General features: G+C 60.6%; 9 protein-coding genes across 10 annotated transcripts; 6 read left to right on the forward strand and 3 right to left on the reverse strand.

The window, feature by feature from the left end:
* Nucleotides 1–248: 248 nt before the first annotated feature.
* LOC62_02G002940 (uncharacterized protein) lies at nt 249–903 on the forward strand (the record flags this gene model as incomplete). Its single annotated transcript, XM_062769466.1, has 5 exons — nt 249–426; nt 464–576; nt 630–673; nt 726–817; nt 878–903. 5 exons carry the CDS (start codon nt 249–251, stop codon nt 901–903), a joined length of 453 nt encoding a protein of 150 aa, XP_062625450.1.
* Nucleotides 904–1,131: 228 nt separating this feature from the next.
* LOC62_02G002942 (uncharacterized protein) lies at nt 1,132–1,766 on the reverse strand (the record flags this gene model as incomplete). The annotated part of the gene is made up of 4 exons (XM_062769468.1): nt 1,518–1,766; nt 1,367–1,479; nt 1,183–1,318; nt 1,132–1,145 (listed from the first exon to the last, which is right to left on the reverse strand). The coding sequence occupies exons 1-4, from the start codon at nt 1,699–1,701 to the stop codon at nt 1,132–1,134; spliced, it is 447 nt and encodes a 148-aa protein (XP_062625451.1). The 5' UTR covers nt 1,702–1,766.
* On the forward strand, nt 1,694–2,769 carry LOC62_02G002941 (uncharacterized protein; the record flags this gene model as incomplete). Its single annotated transcript, XM_062769467.1, has 5 exons — nt 1,694–1,895; nt 1,928–2,363; nt 2,405–2,499; nt 2,533–2,576; nt 2,634–2,769. The coding sequence occupies exons 1-5, from the start codon at nt 1,794–1,796 to the stop codon at nt 2,767–2,769; spliced, it is 813 nt and encodes a 270-aa protein (XP_062625452.1). The 5' UTR covers nt 1,694–1,793.
* Nucleotides 2,770–3,217: 448 nt separating this feature from the next.
* On the forward strand, nt 3,218–3,642 carry LOC62_02G002943 (uncharacterized protein; the record flags this gene model as incomplete). Its single annotated transcript, XM_062769469.1, has 2 exons — nt 3,218–3,500; nt 3,599–3,642. The coding sequence occupies 2 exons, from the start codon at nt 3,218–3,220 to the stop codon at nt 3,640–3,642; spliced, it is 327 nt and encodes a 108-aa protein (XP_062625453.1).
* Nucleotides 3,643–4,287: 645 nt separating this feature from the next.
* LOC62_02G002944 (uncharacterized protein) lies at nt 4,288–5,072 on the forward strand (the record flags this gene model as incomplete). Its single annotated transcript, XM_062769470.1, has 5 exons — nt 4,288–4,663; nt 4,702–4,817; nt 4,853–4,896; nt 4,930–5,021; nt 5,059–5,072. 5 exons carry the CDS (start codon nt 4,288–4,290, stop codon nt 5,070–5,072), a joined length of 642 nt encoding a protein of 213 aa, XP_062625454.1.
* A 541-nt stretch (nt 5,073–5,613) lies between these two features.
* Nucleotides 5,614–6,875, forward strand: LOC62_02G002945 (uncharacterized protein; the record flags this gene model as incomplete). The annotated part of the gene is made up of 5 exons (XM_062769471.1): nt 5,614–6,183; nt 6,215–6,258; nt 6,290–6,381; nt 6,519–6,631; nt 6,849–6,875. The coding sequence occupies 5 exons, from the start codon at nt 5,614–5,616 to the stop codon at nt 6,873–6,875; spliced, it is 846 nt and encodes a 281-aa protein (XP_062625455.1).
* A 166-nt stretch (nt 6,876–7,041) lies between these two features.
* Nucleotides 7,042–8,875, forward strand: HNM1_4 (Choline transport protein; the record flags this gene model as incomplete). 2 transcript variants are annotated; one of them, XM_062769472.1, is made up of 5 exons in its annotated part: nt 7,042–7,232; nt 7,269–7,355; nt 7,394–7,486; nt 7,522–7,574; nt 7,614–8,875. In XM_062769472.1, the coding sequence occupies 5 exons, from the start codon at nt 7,042–7,044 to the stop codon at nt 8,855–8,857; spliced, it is 1,668 nt and encodes a 555-aa protein (XP_062625456.1). In that variant the 3' UTR covers nt 8,858–8,875. The 2 variants fall into 2 exon arrangements, with proteins under 2 accessions (XP_062625456.1, XP_062625457.1); XM_062769473.1 differs by lacking the exon at nt 7,269–7,355.
* Nucleotides 8,876–10,030: 1,155 nt separating this feature from the next.
* Nucleotides 10,031–11,589, reverse strand: LOC62_02G002947 (uncharacterized protein). The gene is made up of 2 exons (XM_062769474.1): nt 10,940–11,589; nt 10,031–10,687 (listed from the first exon to the last, which is right to left on the reverse strand). Exons 1-2 carry the CDS (start codon nt 11,534–11,536, stop codon nt 10,529–10,531), a joined length of 756 nt encoding a protein of 251 aa, XP_062625458.1. The 5' UTR covers nt 11,537–11,589; the 3' UTR covers nt 10,031–10,528.
* Nucleotides 11,590–13,104: 1,515 nt separating this feature from the next.
* On the reverse strand, nt 13,105–14,351 carry EFM6 (Protein-lysine N-methyltransferase EFM6). The gene is made up of 5 exons (XM_062769475.1): nt 14,074–14,351; nt 13,852–14,003; nt 13,647–13,803; nt 13,511–13,603; nt 13,105–13,457 (listed from the first exon to the last, which is right to left on the reverse strand). Exons 1-5 carry the CDS (start codon nt 14,329–14,331, stop codon nt 13,326–13,328), a joined length of 792 nt encoding a protein of 263 aa, XP_062625459.1. The 5' UTR covers nt 14,332–14,351; the 3' UTR covers nt 13,105–13,325.
* Nucleotides 14,352–14,438: the final 87 nt, after the last annotated feature.

The raw sequence follows: 14,438 nt of genomic DNA on the forward strand, positions 1-14,438 counted from the left end.
CGTCTGTGCAAGCTGCACGACGCGTCGACGCACGGACCGGGTGACGCAGCGCGACTCACCGCCAACCGTGCGGAGTTGTTTGTTGCCGTCCTACTTTCACTCGACCTTCTCCCACTCACTCATTCGCATCCTCAGCTCCTTGTCTCGAGTCCAGTCACACATCGACCTCTCACCTTCTCACGCACCCCACCCTCTCTCTCCTTACTCCTCCTCGTTACTTGTGAGACACCGCCTATCGCCCCCGCACCATGTCTTCCTCCAACACGGCACCCCAGGACGTCAAGCCCGACTGGGCCGTCCTCGACGGCCGCGAGAAGCCTACCCAGACCGGTGTGGATGACGACGCGGCCCTGCGTGACATCAAGCCTGTCATCCCCGGTCTCGAAAAGCAAGGCATTGACTTTGTTAAGACTCGCCCTGGGGGCGGTGGGTGTTGATATTGGAGGACGTCTCTTACCCCCAGACATTCCAAGGCAACCCGGCCATATCGAGATCTTTCTGGATGGGACCAAGGAAGGAGTACACTATAAGCGCGACTTGATTGTGTTTCCCCAACACACCGTTCTGCAGATTAAGGTACCTATGCCTCGTCCCAGCGTGCTAAAGGGTAGGCTTCACTGATGCCCCAGAAGTATCTCCACGACTACTACGGCTACAAGATCGCGAAGCTCCGGTAGGTCTCGAGGGCCTCGTTGCCTTTTCTTCAGCCGAAGTTAATTCCATAGCTTGATCTACGACGGCAGCATTCTCGCCAATGACGATACCATGGGCCGCCTCGAGGTGGAGGAGGGCGACACCTTTGACGTCTACCTGGAGCGTGAGTGGCACAGGGGGAAGAGCAGGATGCAACTGACGCCTGGCAGAGCTCGGTGGCTAGGCACGCCTGCTCGTGTCTCGAGATGACAAGTGATTGTAACATGAATGCGGCGTGTAGTAGAAACAGCGATGACACCTGGGTGTGTGGCGTGAGATGCACACAATGACCATGTTACTCCGATGCTGAGTGGCCGGGAACGGTCGTCATTCAACCCTCGGCACTTGACAGTTATTTACATATCGTGTCTGTCATCAATCAACTCATAACACCATCGGCTCTGTTGGCCACCCTCTCAATCATGGCTACCTATTCTCCTAGCCGCCGAGCTCTGAGCATCTCAGCTATACCCACACACGCGCACTCACGTTCGAGGTACACGTCAAACGCGTCGCCCGTCTCGACCCCGAGCGACGCCATCGTGTCGGCGTCGATGCAGATCTTGCCGTCGTGGATGAGGCGCAGCTTGTCGAGCGAGTAGCCGTAGTGCGTGCAGAGGTATTTCTGGCCGTTGTCATCAGCCTCGCCTCCAACTCCCGCGCGCTCACTCACCTTGAGGGTCCGCACGCTCGCCGTCGGAGGAAGCCACAGATCGATCTTGTGCCCCACGCCGTCCTTGCTCCCCTGCAGCGTGATAGCCAGGGCGTTGGGCGCGCGGACACTGCCTCCTCGTCAGTCGCCGCCGCGCCAGAGCACCACTCACCGCGCGGCTCGCTCGTGTACTTGAAGTCGATGCCCTCCTTCTCCACGCCGTCGAGCTTGGGCTTGATGTCCGTCTCGTCACCGGCCTCGTCCTCGGTATCGGTGCTGTCCGGGTCGGCACGACGGCGGTTGCTCCCCTCGGCCTTGGGGCGGGTATTACGCTCGCGCTTGACGGTCGCGGGCATGGTGCGTGAGGTGGAGTGGTAAGAAGGAAGGAAGATGGTGGGTGGCAATGGTGTGAGTGACTGTGTTGAGTGGAGGGCCGGGGGCGCAGGCAATGACGCCGACGCCGATCCCTTTTCTCTCCGCGAAGCACGTCGCAACGTTTGACACTCTTGCCTCAACATCCAACACTTTTATCTTCGTCATTGTTCGCTATGTGCGCACATTCGCACTGCACGGCACACCCAGGTCCTATATCATCCCGACATGGAGCTCAAGGTCGTTCTGCTGGCAATTCACTCCTCGCCCATCCAGCTTTTCCGAGTCGACACTGCCAACATGAACCTCAACCCTCCTGACGACGACCACGTCCACCACGACGCCAACTACCATCACCTAGCCGAGTTTAGGGCAGGGTGGCTAGCCGAGCTGAGCGGTAAGATCTCTCAGGTCACCGGCATGGAGTTCGTTCCCATCGAGGGCGTGGAGGTCACGCCTGGCAACTCGGCCCGCTCCGAGACCGACACGAAACCCGACCTCAAGCCCGACATCAAGCCCGACATCAAGCCCGACATCAAGCCCGACATCAAGCCCGACATCAAGCCAGACATCAAGCCGACCGAAGGGGTCGACTTCAAGACTGAGCTCGACCATCCCGACTATGTGAATCAGATATGGGGACCAGGTGGGTTGCCAAAGTACCAGGCCTTTCTGACGACCGCATAGACTTCCTCAGGATCAAGCTGCAAGGGGTGCATGAAGGAACAGAACACCATACCTTTCTCTTCGTCCTTCCTACGGACACTGTTGGTTCCATTAAGGTAACTGGCGTGTGATTGGGCGGCTGACGGCAGGATTACCTTCACAAGGACAAAGGGTATGAGAGGGAGAGGCTTCGGTAGGCATCGGACCGCCGCGGGGTCTTTGTACTACACTCTGCCCCGCTGACAGCCAGCCTGGTTCACGAAGGCAAGCTCCTTCGCGACACCGACACGTTGTCATTCCTTGGGTACGAGTGGGGAGGGTACGACTACCCAGACCCAGTGGAAGTGTACCTCGACGTCTTCAGCGACCGTGAGTTGATCGAGTAGAAGGCTGCGCTGACTGGGAGAATTCGGTGGGTAGCTCCAACCATGCCAGTGGGATGGTTCGCCGCGCTTCTGGAAACCGTCGGCATCCCAACAAGTTTTGAAGCCTGGTCAAGTATCGTGATGCATAAGCAGCGGAACTGTTCAAAGATAAGCAACGTCATCGCTCCCCAGCAGTCGGCTGGTCTAATGATGGAGCTGAGGAATGAGTGCCACACCGACGAATCTCCCTTCCGCTTCCAACCTCCTCACCGGCATTTCGTCCCCTCGCTCGTTCCACCACTCTCTCCTTCATACATTCATACATTCATACACTCTCTCATTCATCCACTCTCTCATCAGCGCACCCTTCAAAGACATCACATATCTTAGCTATTGCGACATCCCTCTTGCCCCTCCCATCTCTGTCATTCCTCTCCCATTGACATCTTGAGAGACAACCTCACCAGCCATGTCCCAGCCACCTGCGGGCCTCGACCTCGTCCAACTCGATGGCATACTCACATTCCTCAAGGACCAGCTCCTCTCTGGGCTTTCTGGGCAGGCCGCTGCCTCGTCGACTCCTCCGGCGAAGGATGACGACCCAGCCCCAGAAGTCGGAATCCCCGACACCGGCCCCGAGGAAGCGCCTGACGAGGTGGACGAGAAGCCCAAGATCAAGGGCCTCGGAGGGGTCGACTTCAAGACGACCATGAATCTTGAGAGGTACAAGTACAACGAGGAGCGCGACCGCGGTGAGTTGGGTTGACGCTCGAATATGGTCGACTCGTTCTCACACATTGGGACAGGCATGCTGAGAATCACGCTCCAAGGTGTGCACGATGGAACCCAGCACCACCAAAAGCTGTGGGTTTCGCCACACAATACCGGAGATGATTTCAAGGTGCGAGTCTATCCTTGATCTCTATTGACCATAGAACTATCTGCAGAATGAGAAGGGTTACGAGAAGTCGAGGCTTCGGTTTGTCCAGCCTCTGTCAACAATGGAACAGCTGACGATACATTCTAGTCTGGTCCACGAGGGAGTCCTTTTAAAGGATACCGACACCATTGCCTCTCTCATGATGGCTGAGGATGACATCGTGGATATCTATCTCGACGTCTTCGAAGAGCGTGAGTTCAAGTGTTGGCGTCGGACTGATCCGCAGAAATGGGCGGCTAGACCCGTCGATGGGTGTGCCATGGCACTGGGATGCAACCCCTTACCAAGTAATCGATGCGTCGTTCATTTGTATATGTGTTGATATGTAGAGCTGTTCGGTCCGCTGGTCCATAATTCCACAGCGTACGGATGGCCTCGGCTGGAGGACTGAAGCCGTGATTGTGGCACTTTACGAGAAGGTGCCACACTCACATTCTCCCGTTTCCCCTCCCGCTGCCATTTCACCTTCATCACGCCGACCACCCATCTGTCATCCTTCCACTCTCTCACTATCCCATCACATCACCAGTACCCCAACCCCCTCAATCTCAGTCTTGTTCTCACACGATCTTGCAGCCATGTCTCACGAGGCCACTCCCATGTCCCCTTCTCCTCCCATGTTCCCTTCTCCTCTTATGTCCCCTCCTCTCCCTCCTCCTCTCCAGTCCCCTCCTCTTCTCATGGCCCCTCCTCCATCCTCGCCCACTGTCGACCAGTCTGGTGCGGCGAACGAAGGGGGCGACCAGCTTCCTCCCGACGACGTCCAGGACGACTTTGCCCTCCCTCTGATCAATCAGGATGAAGATCTCAGGCGGATTGAAGAGTACATGGCCGGCGGCACCGGCACCGGCGCCCACCTTCCACAGCTCGAGGGGCTGCAGACCGCTGGCCCAGCTGTCCTCGACATCAAGCCTTTCATCCCCGACTTGGTGCCGATCGGCGTAGACTTTCAGCGCATCCGCGACCCCCACAACTGTGAGTTGTGCTTAACCGTCCGCCCAACTGACAACCAGTCCCCCTGTATGACCCGCCGGGCTACTACCAGATCCGACTCAAGGGCTCCAAGGAGCACCAGTCGTATGTTGTCAAGATCTGGGTGACGCCCACCACCACTGGCGGGGACCTACTCGTAAGCGCCCGAGTGGTACCCACCTGACGCCGCAGAACTACCTCTCCGACAACTTTGGCTACCAGCCCGCGACCGTCCGGTAAGTGCCCTCCTTGCTCCCCTCTGACAGCAGCCTCCTGTACTGTGGCGAACGGCTCAAGGCGACCGACACCATGACGTCCATCGAGATGGAGCCTGAAGGCGACATCGACGTCGCTGTTGAGAGTGAGTTGACCTCTCCGTGGCTGTGGCTAACTCCCAGTGATGGGCGGGTGAAGGGGCTGGGTAGTCTTGTTCCTCGTATCTCGCGACACCTGTATTCCCTCGTGATGTAGACGATGTTGTATCCTTCCCGAGTAGTGAAAGAGCCCATTGGTTGTTCTACGTGCACTCCTGCCATCTCAACCGTCACCGTCTCATAGTCGAGCATTCCGCAAGTTCCCAACCACAGACAACCACACACAACCTTGTTGCCTCCTCTCATGTTCCGTGCAGTGCCTCGGAGTCTCAATTCTCCCTCCTCTTCCACAACGGCCCGTACTGCGGCCGAGCACACCCGGACTCTACTGACACGCCTCTATCTCTTGCAGGACCTCACTTCTGGATTAACTCTCTTCATCTTGGAGGAGAAGAAGCCTGCCCATCGCGACACCCAATGGACGCATTTCAACGCCGCCGCAATCCGCTTCCTCGATCTCCCTCCCCACTTCCCTCACCTCGTCTTCCTTCTTCCATCTTGACCTCGTCTCTCTACCCACTCACTCACCGACTCATCTTGCTCACGTCCACTACCTTCTTGACCCCTCTGAGCTCCACAATGTCCAGCGAGATCCCTGTCGACCAGTTGGCTGGTCTCAACCTCGTCGACGTCCCAGATTTCTCCAATCCCATCACCGAGGCCGAGCTGGCCGAGTTCAACGCGTGGACCAACGAGATCTTTGATACCCCAATGGACTCGACACAAGGCACTCCCCTCGCCTCTGTGATCGACGTCCGCCCTGCCGCCTCAGTGCTCGACGTCCGCCCTTCCGCGGCAGTGCTCGAGGTCCGACCCGGCTCCGCGGCACTAGACGTCAACCCCTCGGCTAGCCGATACACCAGCTCCTCCGCCAGGCGGGGGCGAGGCAGAGTTCCGTCCTCCCACCCGTATGCCCGAAGCCACAACGACCTCCTCGCAGACACCGACGCCCGTATCGCGTGCGCCGTCGACTTTACGCGCATCCGCCGCGCAAAGTGTAAGCACCACCCACAGCGCGCGCTGAACCCAGACCGCGACCCCGGCCCGCGGGGGTACTTCAAGATCGCGCTCCGTGGGCTCGACGGCGAGATGCAGCCGACCAGTGTCAGGGTGTGGGTCCGGCCCCGAACCGATGCTGGGGACATCAAGGTGAGTGAGGGCTTGGTGTTGCTGACGGCAGGCGTACTTGCGTGACTCGTTTGGATACGATCCCGACATCGTTAGGTAAGGTCTGTGCGAGCCACGCTCACCCCAGCCTCTCGCACAACGACGCTGCCCTGCATGACGACGACTCGATCCTCTCCCGTGGTATCAAGAAGGGCGACCCGATCAATGTCATGATCACGAGTGAGTCGAGCGGTGGGTCGGCGCTGACCGTCAGTGGTGATGGCTGAGGGTGTACTTCTACCGTGATACCTTTATCTCCAGTGCCATGTAGCTTGTGTCTAACTTCGGGATGTGGGTCGGGAGCCACTCCTCCCCAGTCTCGGTCGGACCCACCTCCATGCCTCCTGCAACATCCGATCGCTACACGGGTTTCGGCAGCCCACCCGCCGAGGAGTGGGCGTCAATGCCTGGCCGCGGGGTGGCCGCGGTGGTGGGGTCGGCAACACCCACGGAACTGTGCCACTCATTTTTGCATCCACAGCTATTCTGGGTTCCGGCACCCGACTCAGGCCGTAGCGACCGCTTATTGGCGCAATGTTCTCTGGGATATCTGCTGACCCGGGGCGGGTCAGATACAGGAGGTAGGCTCACGGCAGGCCACGCCGCGGGGCTGGCCGCCTTGCCGCCTCCACATTCCCAGCCGCCAGGTCGGCCAGGTCCCAAAATACATCTAACCGAGGCAGGTGGCCAGGTGGACAGACAACAACGACATCATAGGTGGGCGAAGAGTGGTCGTGGGGCCGGCGGCGTCAGTGAGGCGCAGTAGAATACAGCTTGCTCGCTGTGTACTTAAGCCAGGACCGAGGCCCCGCCCTGCCCCGCTCACACTCCCCCCACACAATGGCCTCGAGCGACGAACACCTCCACGCCGACGTGCACGACGAGAAGGCGGCCGACGCGGCCAAGGCGACCGCGCGCCACACGGCGCGCGTGCACTCTGTCGTCGAGAACGAGGTGCACCTCGAGCGCAACTTTTCCTTCCTTGCCAGCCTGGGACTGGCGTTCACGCTGCTGAATAGCTGGACTGGTGGGTGGCGTCGTCGACCGGAAATGGGGCTGACCCGCAGCAATGTACGTTTTCGCCGGGACAGAGATCCGGACATCCGGGGCGTAAGCAACAAGCTCACACGACCGCCGTTGTGCAGGTCTGGCTCGTAAGTCCCCCCGTACCGCGCACCAGCTCACGCCCCAGCCTCTCGCTCGTGCTCCCCTCTGGCGGCTCCGTGTCCATGGTCTGGGGCCTGCTCGTGTCCGCCGTCGGCACGATGCTCATGTGTGTCTCACTGTAAGTCGTGACCTACCAGCCAGGACTGACGTCAGCGCCGAGATCTGCCACTTCCTCCCTCTCTCCGGCGGGCAGTACGACTGGGCATGTAGGTTGGGGCGCTGGGGCCGCATGCTAACTCGCCCAGACATCCTCGCGCCCGAGAGTAACCGTAACAGCCTGGCCTTCTTCACCGGCTGGATGGCGACCGCGGGCTGGGTCGCGCTCGCCGCCACGGCCGCCGCGCTCGGCAGCACCTTCGTGACCGGCATCATCTCGCTCTGGCACCCGAGCTACTCGGCGCAGGCGTGGCAGGGGTTCCTGATCTACATTGGCATCCTGCTGCAGTCGTTCGTGCTGAACATCTTCAGCGTGCGCCTCCTGCCGCACATTGACAAGTTTGCTGGCCTGTGGAGCATGGTCGGCATCGTGACGGTCATCATCGTGTGCCTCGTGTGCTCGCGCGGCGACTACCAGCCCGCCAAGGCCGTCTTTGCACAGTGGACAAACGAGACGGGCTGGCCGAACGGCATGGCCTTCATCATGGGCCTGCTGCAGTCTGTGTTTGGGCTCACTGGGTTCGACGCCGCGACGCACATGATCGAGGAGATGCCCGCCCCCAAGAAGAACGCGCCGCAGGTCATGGTGTCGGCTGTTATCATGGGCACGGTCACCTCGTGGCTGTTCATGATCGTACTGCTGTTCTGCCTGACGTCGTTTGACGACGTGCTCAACTCGGGCGCGACGACCGGGCCGCTGCTCACAATCTACTACCAGGCTACGCGCAGCCGCGTCGGCGCGACCTGCCTGATCATGTTCAACCTCATGGCGTTTGTCTTTGTCCAGCAGGTGCTCATCACGGTCAGCTCGCGCATGCTGCTCACGCTCGCGCGTGACCGCGGCGTGGGCCAGCTGTCCCGCTTCCTCGCGCCAGTGCACCCGACGCTCAAGGTCCCCGTGTGGTCCATCATCTTCTGCACCTTCTGGGTCGTCGTCTTCGGGCTCATCAACCTCGGCTCGGCGGTCGCGCTCAACGCCATCCTGTCGAGCTCGGTGGTGCTGCTGCAGATCTCGTACTTTGTGCCCATCTTGCTTGCGTGCCTGCGTGGCGAGAAAGCCTTCCAGGGGTACGACCGCGACGCGCGCTGGAACCTCGGCCGCTGGCGCCGCCCGATCAACGCCCTCGCCCTCGTCTTCCTCGCCGTCACCACCATCTGCTTCATGTTCCCGCCCATCATCCCCGTCAACTCGGGCAGCGAGATGAACTGGGTCGTCCTCGTCGTCGGGATCGTGTTCATCATGTGCGGCGTGACGTGGCTCGTTGACGGGCGTAAGCGCTTCCAGGGCCCAAGCGAGCTTGAGGAGCGCCTCGCCGAGTCACTCGCGTCGTAGTAGAGTCATAGTTGTACATATCAATGCCATCTGAATGCCACGGGTCGGAAGTGGAGTTAGAGTTAGCAGGATCAGTGTTTAACGCTAGGGGTTCTGAGTCACCGAGGTCGGGTTGGCACGTTCGCCCGACAATGTTGGGCCCGACGACACCCCGGTCCCCTCGAGAAGCCGCATCCCGAGATGCATGCGCCTCACTATGGCAAGTCGCCGGGGTCCACGTCGGTCCTTGCCTCGTCGTCCGCAGTCGACTCTGTCTGGAAACAGCATCCGAGTCGGCCCTCCCGAGTGGGCGGGGCATAGTCTGCTGGGAGCTTGGCGATAAGTTGTATCTTGCTGAACTCTACGTAGCGATACGTCCTATCTTGGGAGCTACTGGGAGCTACGACTCGTCGCCTCGACGACTGTTGTCGGGTCGCCCGCCGCTTATTAGGGTCCAATAGGGAGGCCCTAGTCCTAATACATAGACTAGTCAGTCCCCTCGACCTTGAAACGTTGTAATTTGCTGTGATGAATCAGAGTAAGCTTCGACCAAGGTTCCATTCAGGAGCCCAGGAGGAGATTAGAATAGCGAGTACCCCGTGTCACGGAGTAATGCCATTCAAGGCAACAGGGCAAGGCTACTCACCCCCTACTTGCACGGTTACACACACCATGGTTTAGGCTGCCCCGTGGCGCCGGCACCGGCGGTACCCAGCTTGCCCACGCCTGCCCACCGGAGGGACGACGGCCCATGGCCACGGCGAGGTTGTGCCCAATGCGAGTCGGACGGGCCTGCAGAGCAAGGTGGCAATATCAGGAGCGAGCACAGTCGCCCACCGTCTTCTTCGCGAGGCATCTAGATCGAGCGTGTGAGCGCGCTCGAGCCTGGCCTGGCAGCTGGCCAATCTGGCCACCCACATGCGTGATCTGCCGACATGCGTGCCTGCAATACGTTTAGTTTACATTCAGCAGCACTGTTGACACGCCTCATGCCGATGCTCGGCACGCTCAGCGCGTCGGGCCGCCCCGAGATGATGTTGATCCTGCTGACCCCGCCGCCGCGAGGTCGAATGCCGACGAGGACGGACGCGCCACTTGACCTGCGGGGCGATTATGCGGCGGCAGCAGAGATGGTTGGGCCATGCCGCGGCTCGTTCGGGGCTCGATATATTTGGGCGGTCAACGGAATGCAAAGCCGAGCGCATGCATGGCAAGTGTATTACGTGCTACAAACAGTTGTGTCTGCCCGCGGGGCGAGATATCAGTAGGGGTGTGGGTTATAGCATTGGCTAGCGCCATACCAGATGGGCACTAGCAGGGGTCGGCAGGTCAACGTCCGGTGCGTGTCAAAGTGTTCTGTCGTTCTGATTCGTGTGTCGTGTTGGTTTGGTGGCAGTCGATGTCCGGTGCCTAGACAAAAGGCGGCTTGCGGCTTGGGAAACAGATGCGCAGCCCCTTGTCTGGGGCAGAGCGGGGTCATGTCGCGGAGAAGGAGGTGCGGTGCAAAGGCGTAGCGTGTATTGTTGGTGCAGGAGTCGTTGCAGCGCGTAAAGAATCGTGCGTGAGGCGTTGTATTCGTTGCCGTGTCGTGATCAAGAGAGGCCAGTGAATCCAGAAGGGCGAGCGAGTCCAGCTCGGCATCGTAATGTACAGTTTAGTCGTTATGATCGTGAAGGCTCGGCCCTCGCCTCGTCATGGCGCGTCCTGACGCCAGGGGAGCGCGCGGATCGAGCCCAGACTGTTTTGTACCCGCAGAGAAAGGTATGCCTTCCCAGCACGGGTGTCGGCGCGGGGCGAGCTCGGCGCGCGAAGCGGGGGCGCCGACAGTCCGCGAGTACGAGTGCGTGGTGTCTGTGTGTAGTGGTCAGGTCGTGTCGAGCGAGGAGGTAGGTGTGTGGGAGCCTAGAATCGATCATCGTCACGCATAAACGAAACGCGCGACGACGCAAACACCGCAGCTGCGGGCGGCGAGTGCATGTGCATGTGATTGTGGACGGACAGGTGGCACGGCCAATTCAGACACTGGTTCCGGGGCACGCGAAACAAGCCACCGATCCACGCATGCACAACAGGCGCGTAGGCGTGACTAGAATGTAAACTCACGTCGTTCTGGGCTGCGAGGAACGCGCGGGGTGTGGTGCGCCGGCGCAGGGGGATCGTATGGTGGTGGTTTGTTGGGTGCAGGTGTGGGTCGTGCAGTGCGGCGCTGGGCGGCGGCGACTCTGGCTCGGCGGACTCGGTGGCGGCGGGGTGGAACGCGAGCTCGAGGGCCTCGCCGCCGCGCGCGCTCGCTCGGCGCTGCGGAGGGAGAGGCGACTCGCGCCCCGCAAACGGGTTGCCGTCCACCCCTTGCGAGGAGGGGCTGCGGGCCATGTCGACGGCGGCGAGCGGCGCACGGACGTACCCGATGCTCGCTAGGCTGCGGCGCATGGGCTCGGACGCCGGTGCACAGAGGGATGTGTACGAGCTCGACGAGGATGACGAGGATGGCGAGGCCGTCAGCCGGGGAGGCGACGGCGTGAGCGGTGGCGGGGTGGTGGTGCAGAGGAGTGGGGTCATGCCGCGGGGTAGATGCCGTGGGGTTGTGTGGTGGTGGAGTGTGTTGTTGTTGTTGTTGTGGTCAATGCCAAGGTCGTCGAGGTCGTCGTTGTCGCGCGGTGCAGCGTCAACGTCTAGACACGCCGACAGAGATGTGGACATGGGGGTTGTATGTGATGCGATGTGATGAGTGGTGATGCACGGAGAGGGGGAGTGTTGTGTGTGAGATGCGAGTCGGCTCTTTTGAGTGCAGCAGAGGAGGTCGGGTTGGATGCCGAGACTTTGTGTTATGCCTCCTCGATCAACACTCTGACATGCCTGGTTCCTTGCCGCCCGTTTAAACCCTGAGCCACCCACCACCCAGCAGACGGCCACTTTCTCACCCAAAGTGTGTCACGCAAGGACAAGACACACCAAACACGGACGACGACGATGCATACTCACCGTGTCCTGCTGCACTTGTCCCTCGCCTCCGCTGCGATCTGCATCTCTACCCCGACGATTCAATATGGGCCGCGGAATGGCGCGCCGCACACGTCGGCGTGAATATATGGCGTCGAACGCGACGGCGGTGGCGGCGGAGGCGGTCAAGGCCAAGCAAGGCCTGCTGGGCGGGTGACCACCACTGTAGCGGGGTCTGATGTCATCGTAGGCGGCACATGCTAACTAGACCTTCCCTGCACGGTGACTCCTCCCCCGCGCAGTCAACCATGCACCCCCCTACAGCCCCTGGCGCCCTCTACGCCGCTGATGCTTTGCCTTTGCATATACCTACCTCCCTTCCGAGAATTCGCTTGCGATGCGAAACAGAAGGTTGCAGCGCACAGACACGTCGGTGCGGCCCGCGCCGCCGCCTGGCGGGTGAGCGTCGGGTGACGCCAGCTCTGGCTCTCCCCACCCAGCGGCGCTGATTATTCCTGGCCACAAGTGTCGGTTGCGGGGCTCGCTGCGGTGAGTTGTTAAGCCTGATCCTTGTTCAGTTGCTGCAGAGCCCGTGACCCCCACAACGCCAAAAGTTCGTCTACTTACCGCGGCCATCTGCAAGGCACTGATGCGTCTTTCTTTACTTTTGCGATTCGGGATTTCTGTCTGGTTAGCGCGCGGGCAGAGAGGCCTCTTGCTACAGATCTCCTTGCGGCCTCGTCCTCGCTCATCCTTGTCGCCGCATACATTCCTTCGGACAGCTGACGACTTCTTCGTCCGCTCGCCAGTGAGCGACTCGGAAACCCCAAAGAGACTTTACTTCCGAAATTAACTCTGCGTAGAAAGAGGGCGGGTGTGTACCATGCGGTATTCTGGCCACTCAACGCTCGACACGCCATCGACTTGCTGCTCGGCCTGCTCGACCTGCTCATTGAATGTGTCGTGGCTGCGTCCCGTGTGCCGAGGTCCGAGGGCACCTCGTGTGGCGTGTGTGGACGGGTGGAGGTGAAGAAGGAACACTGACACACACACACGTGCCTGTGGCGACAACCATTGGGTGAGGCTTCTCGACGCTCGACGTTGTGTTTGTTGATCTGCGTCGCCGTCGTCGTCTTGTTCCATTCAGACTCGACACTGTGCGACAGTGCAACAATCTGCGCCACTGCGCCGTCGTGATCCAGCCCAGATCCTTGCTTGTTATCTGTACCTCGCAATCAGGGCGACTCAATGACCTGGCGACCACCTAGACGACCGCCGCCATACCCCAACATCCATCTAGATTGCCGCCGGGCCACCAGCGACATCCGCCCAAGACCACTCAATCCATGAATAAACGTGAATACAAGCCCCAGAATACAATGTTTGCCGTAATGCTTTATGCTCAACTTGCTCGTGACCTGTTGCGAAGCGCCGTCGCGAGCGCCATGCCAGTCGATCCGACGTCTCGCCCGAGTCCAGAAGGTCCGACGATCCGACGGAGGCAAGGCCGAAGGCGCAATCAATAGAAGAGAGAGAGACCAGACCCAGTCTAGCGCCTCCGACGAAGGCGCCACAACATGACCCCCTCGCGATTGTACTTTTCCCGCTCGCCTTCCTTGTCGTCTTCGACGACGATCGAGTCAAAGTGCTTCTTGAGGAGTGCGAAGAAGCGCTTGTCGGCCTGGGGTGTGGGTGTGAGCGCTGTGCTGGCGCCACCGCCTCCGCACGGCTCACCTTTCTCCGCTTCTTGTAGCAGAAGAGGATCTCAATGTCCTTGCCGAGAGGGGCGAGGTCGCAGAGGGTCTTGACGAGGAGGGGGAACGCGGGCTGCAGCGTGAGCGGGTGCAAACATAGGCATGTCAATACCCACCTCAAAGTAGACACAGTCCGCGGCGAGGATCACGTCGACGCTGGCAGTAGGAATGGCAGCCGGCAAGTCCTCGCCCCAGCTCAGCTCCTCAACATGGATATTACCCGCTCCAGGGAGGTTGAGCTCTGCGTTCTGGCGCATGAGGTCGAGGAGGATGCTGGGAGGCGAGTCAGCCAGCTTATCAAGGACTTGCACGCCAACCCACTCCTGGTCAGTCACCCAGACGTCGGCTTCAGGCTCGAGCATCGCAGCCGCGAGGCCGACGAGCCCGGTCCCCGAGCCGAGCTCGAGCACCGTCTTGCCGCGCAGGTGTTCTGGCGCCCGCGCGTGCCGGTGCGCAATGTACCGTGTGAGGACCTAAGAAGAGTGGTTAGTAATCGTGCCTGGCGCGTGATGTGCTGTTGTTGCGACCGTGACCACCACTCACCTCGCCAGCAGGCCATGCGATGCCGCCGCACCCCGGCCCGGCGTCGACCTTGAGGCGCACGTCCGCCGCCCCGGGGACAGCGATCGCGACCTCTTCCTCGTGCGTCGTCGTCGGGGGGCGCGGGGGCGCGAGCGCCTCGAAGGACGGCAGGGCGGCGTTGGAGTCGGTCGACGACACCGAGCCGGTGCGTGCGCGCGCCGCGCGCTGCTTGTCCTCCGGGACGCTCGCGCTCGGTATTGTCGCTGTGATGACGGTCATGGTGGGAGTGATGGGGCAAGAGGCGGCCCGCGCTCTGCGGAAAAGTCGTCGTGGCCGCGGTTTGTGATGGCGCCAGCGGCCATGGCGCTCGAAATAATCCAGAAGCC

The sequence above is a fragment of the Vanrija pseudolonga genome, chromosome 2 (assembly GCF_020906515.1).
Source record: "Vanrija pseudolonga chromosome 2, complete sequence".
Lineage (NCBI taxonomy): Eukaryota > Fungi > Basidiomycota > Tremellomycetes > Trichosporonales > Trichosporonaceae > Vanrija > Vanrija pseudolonga.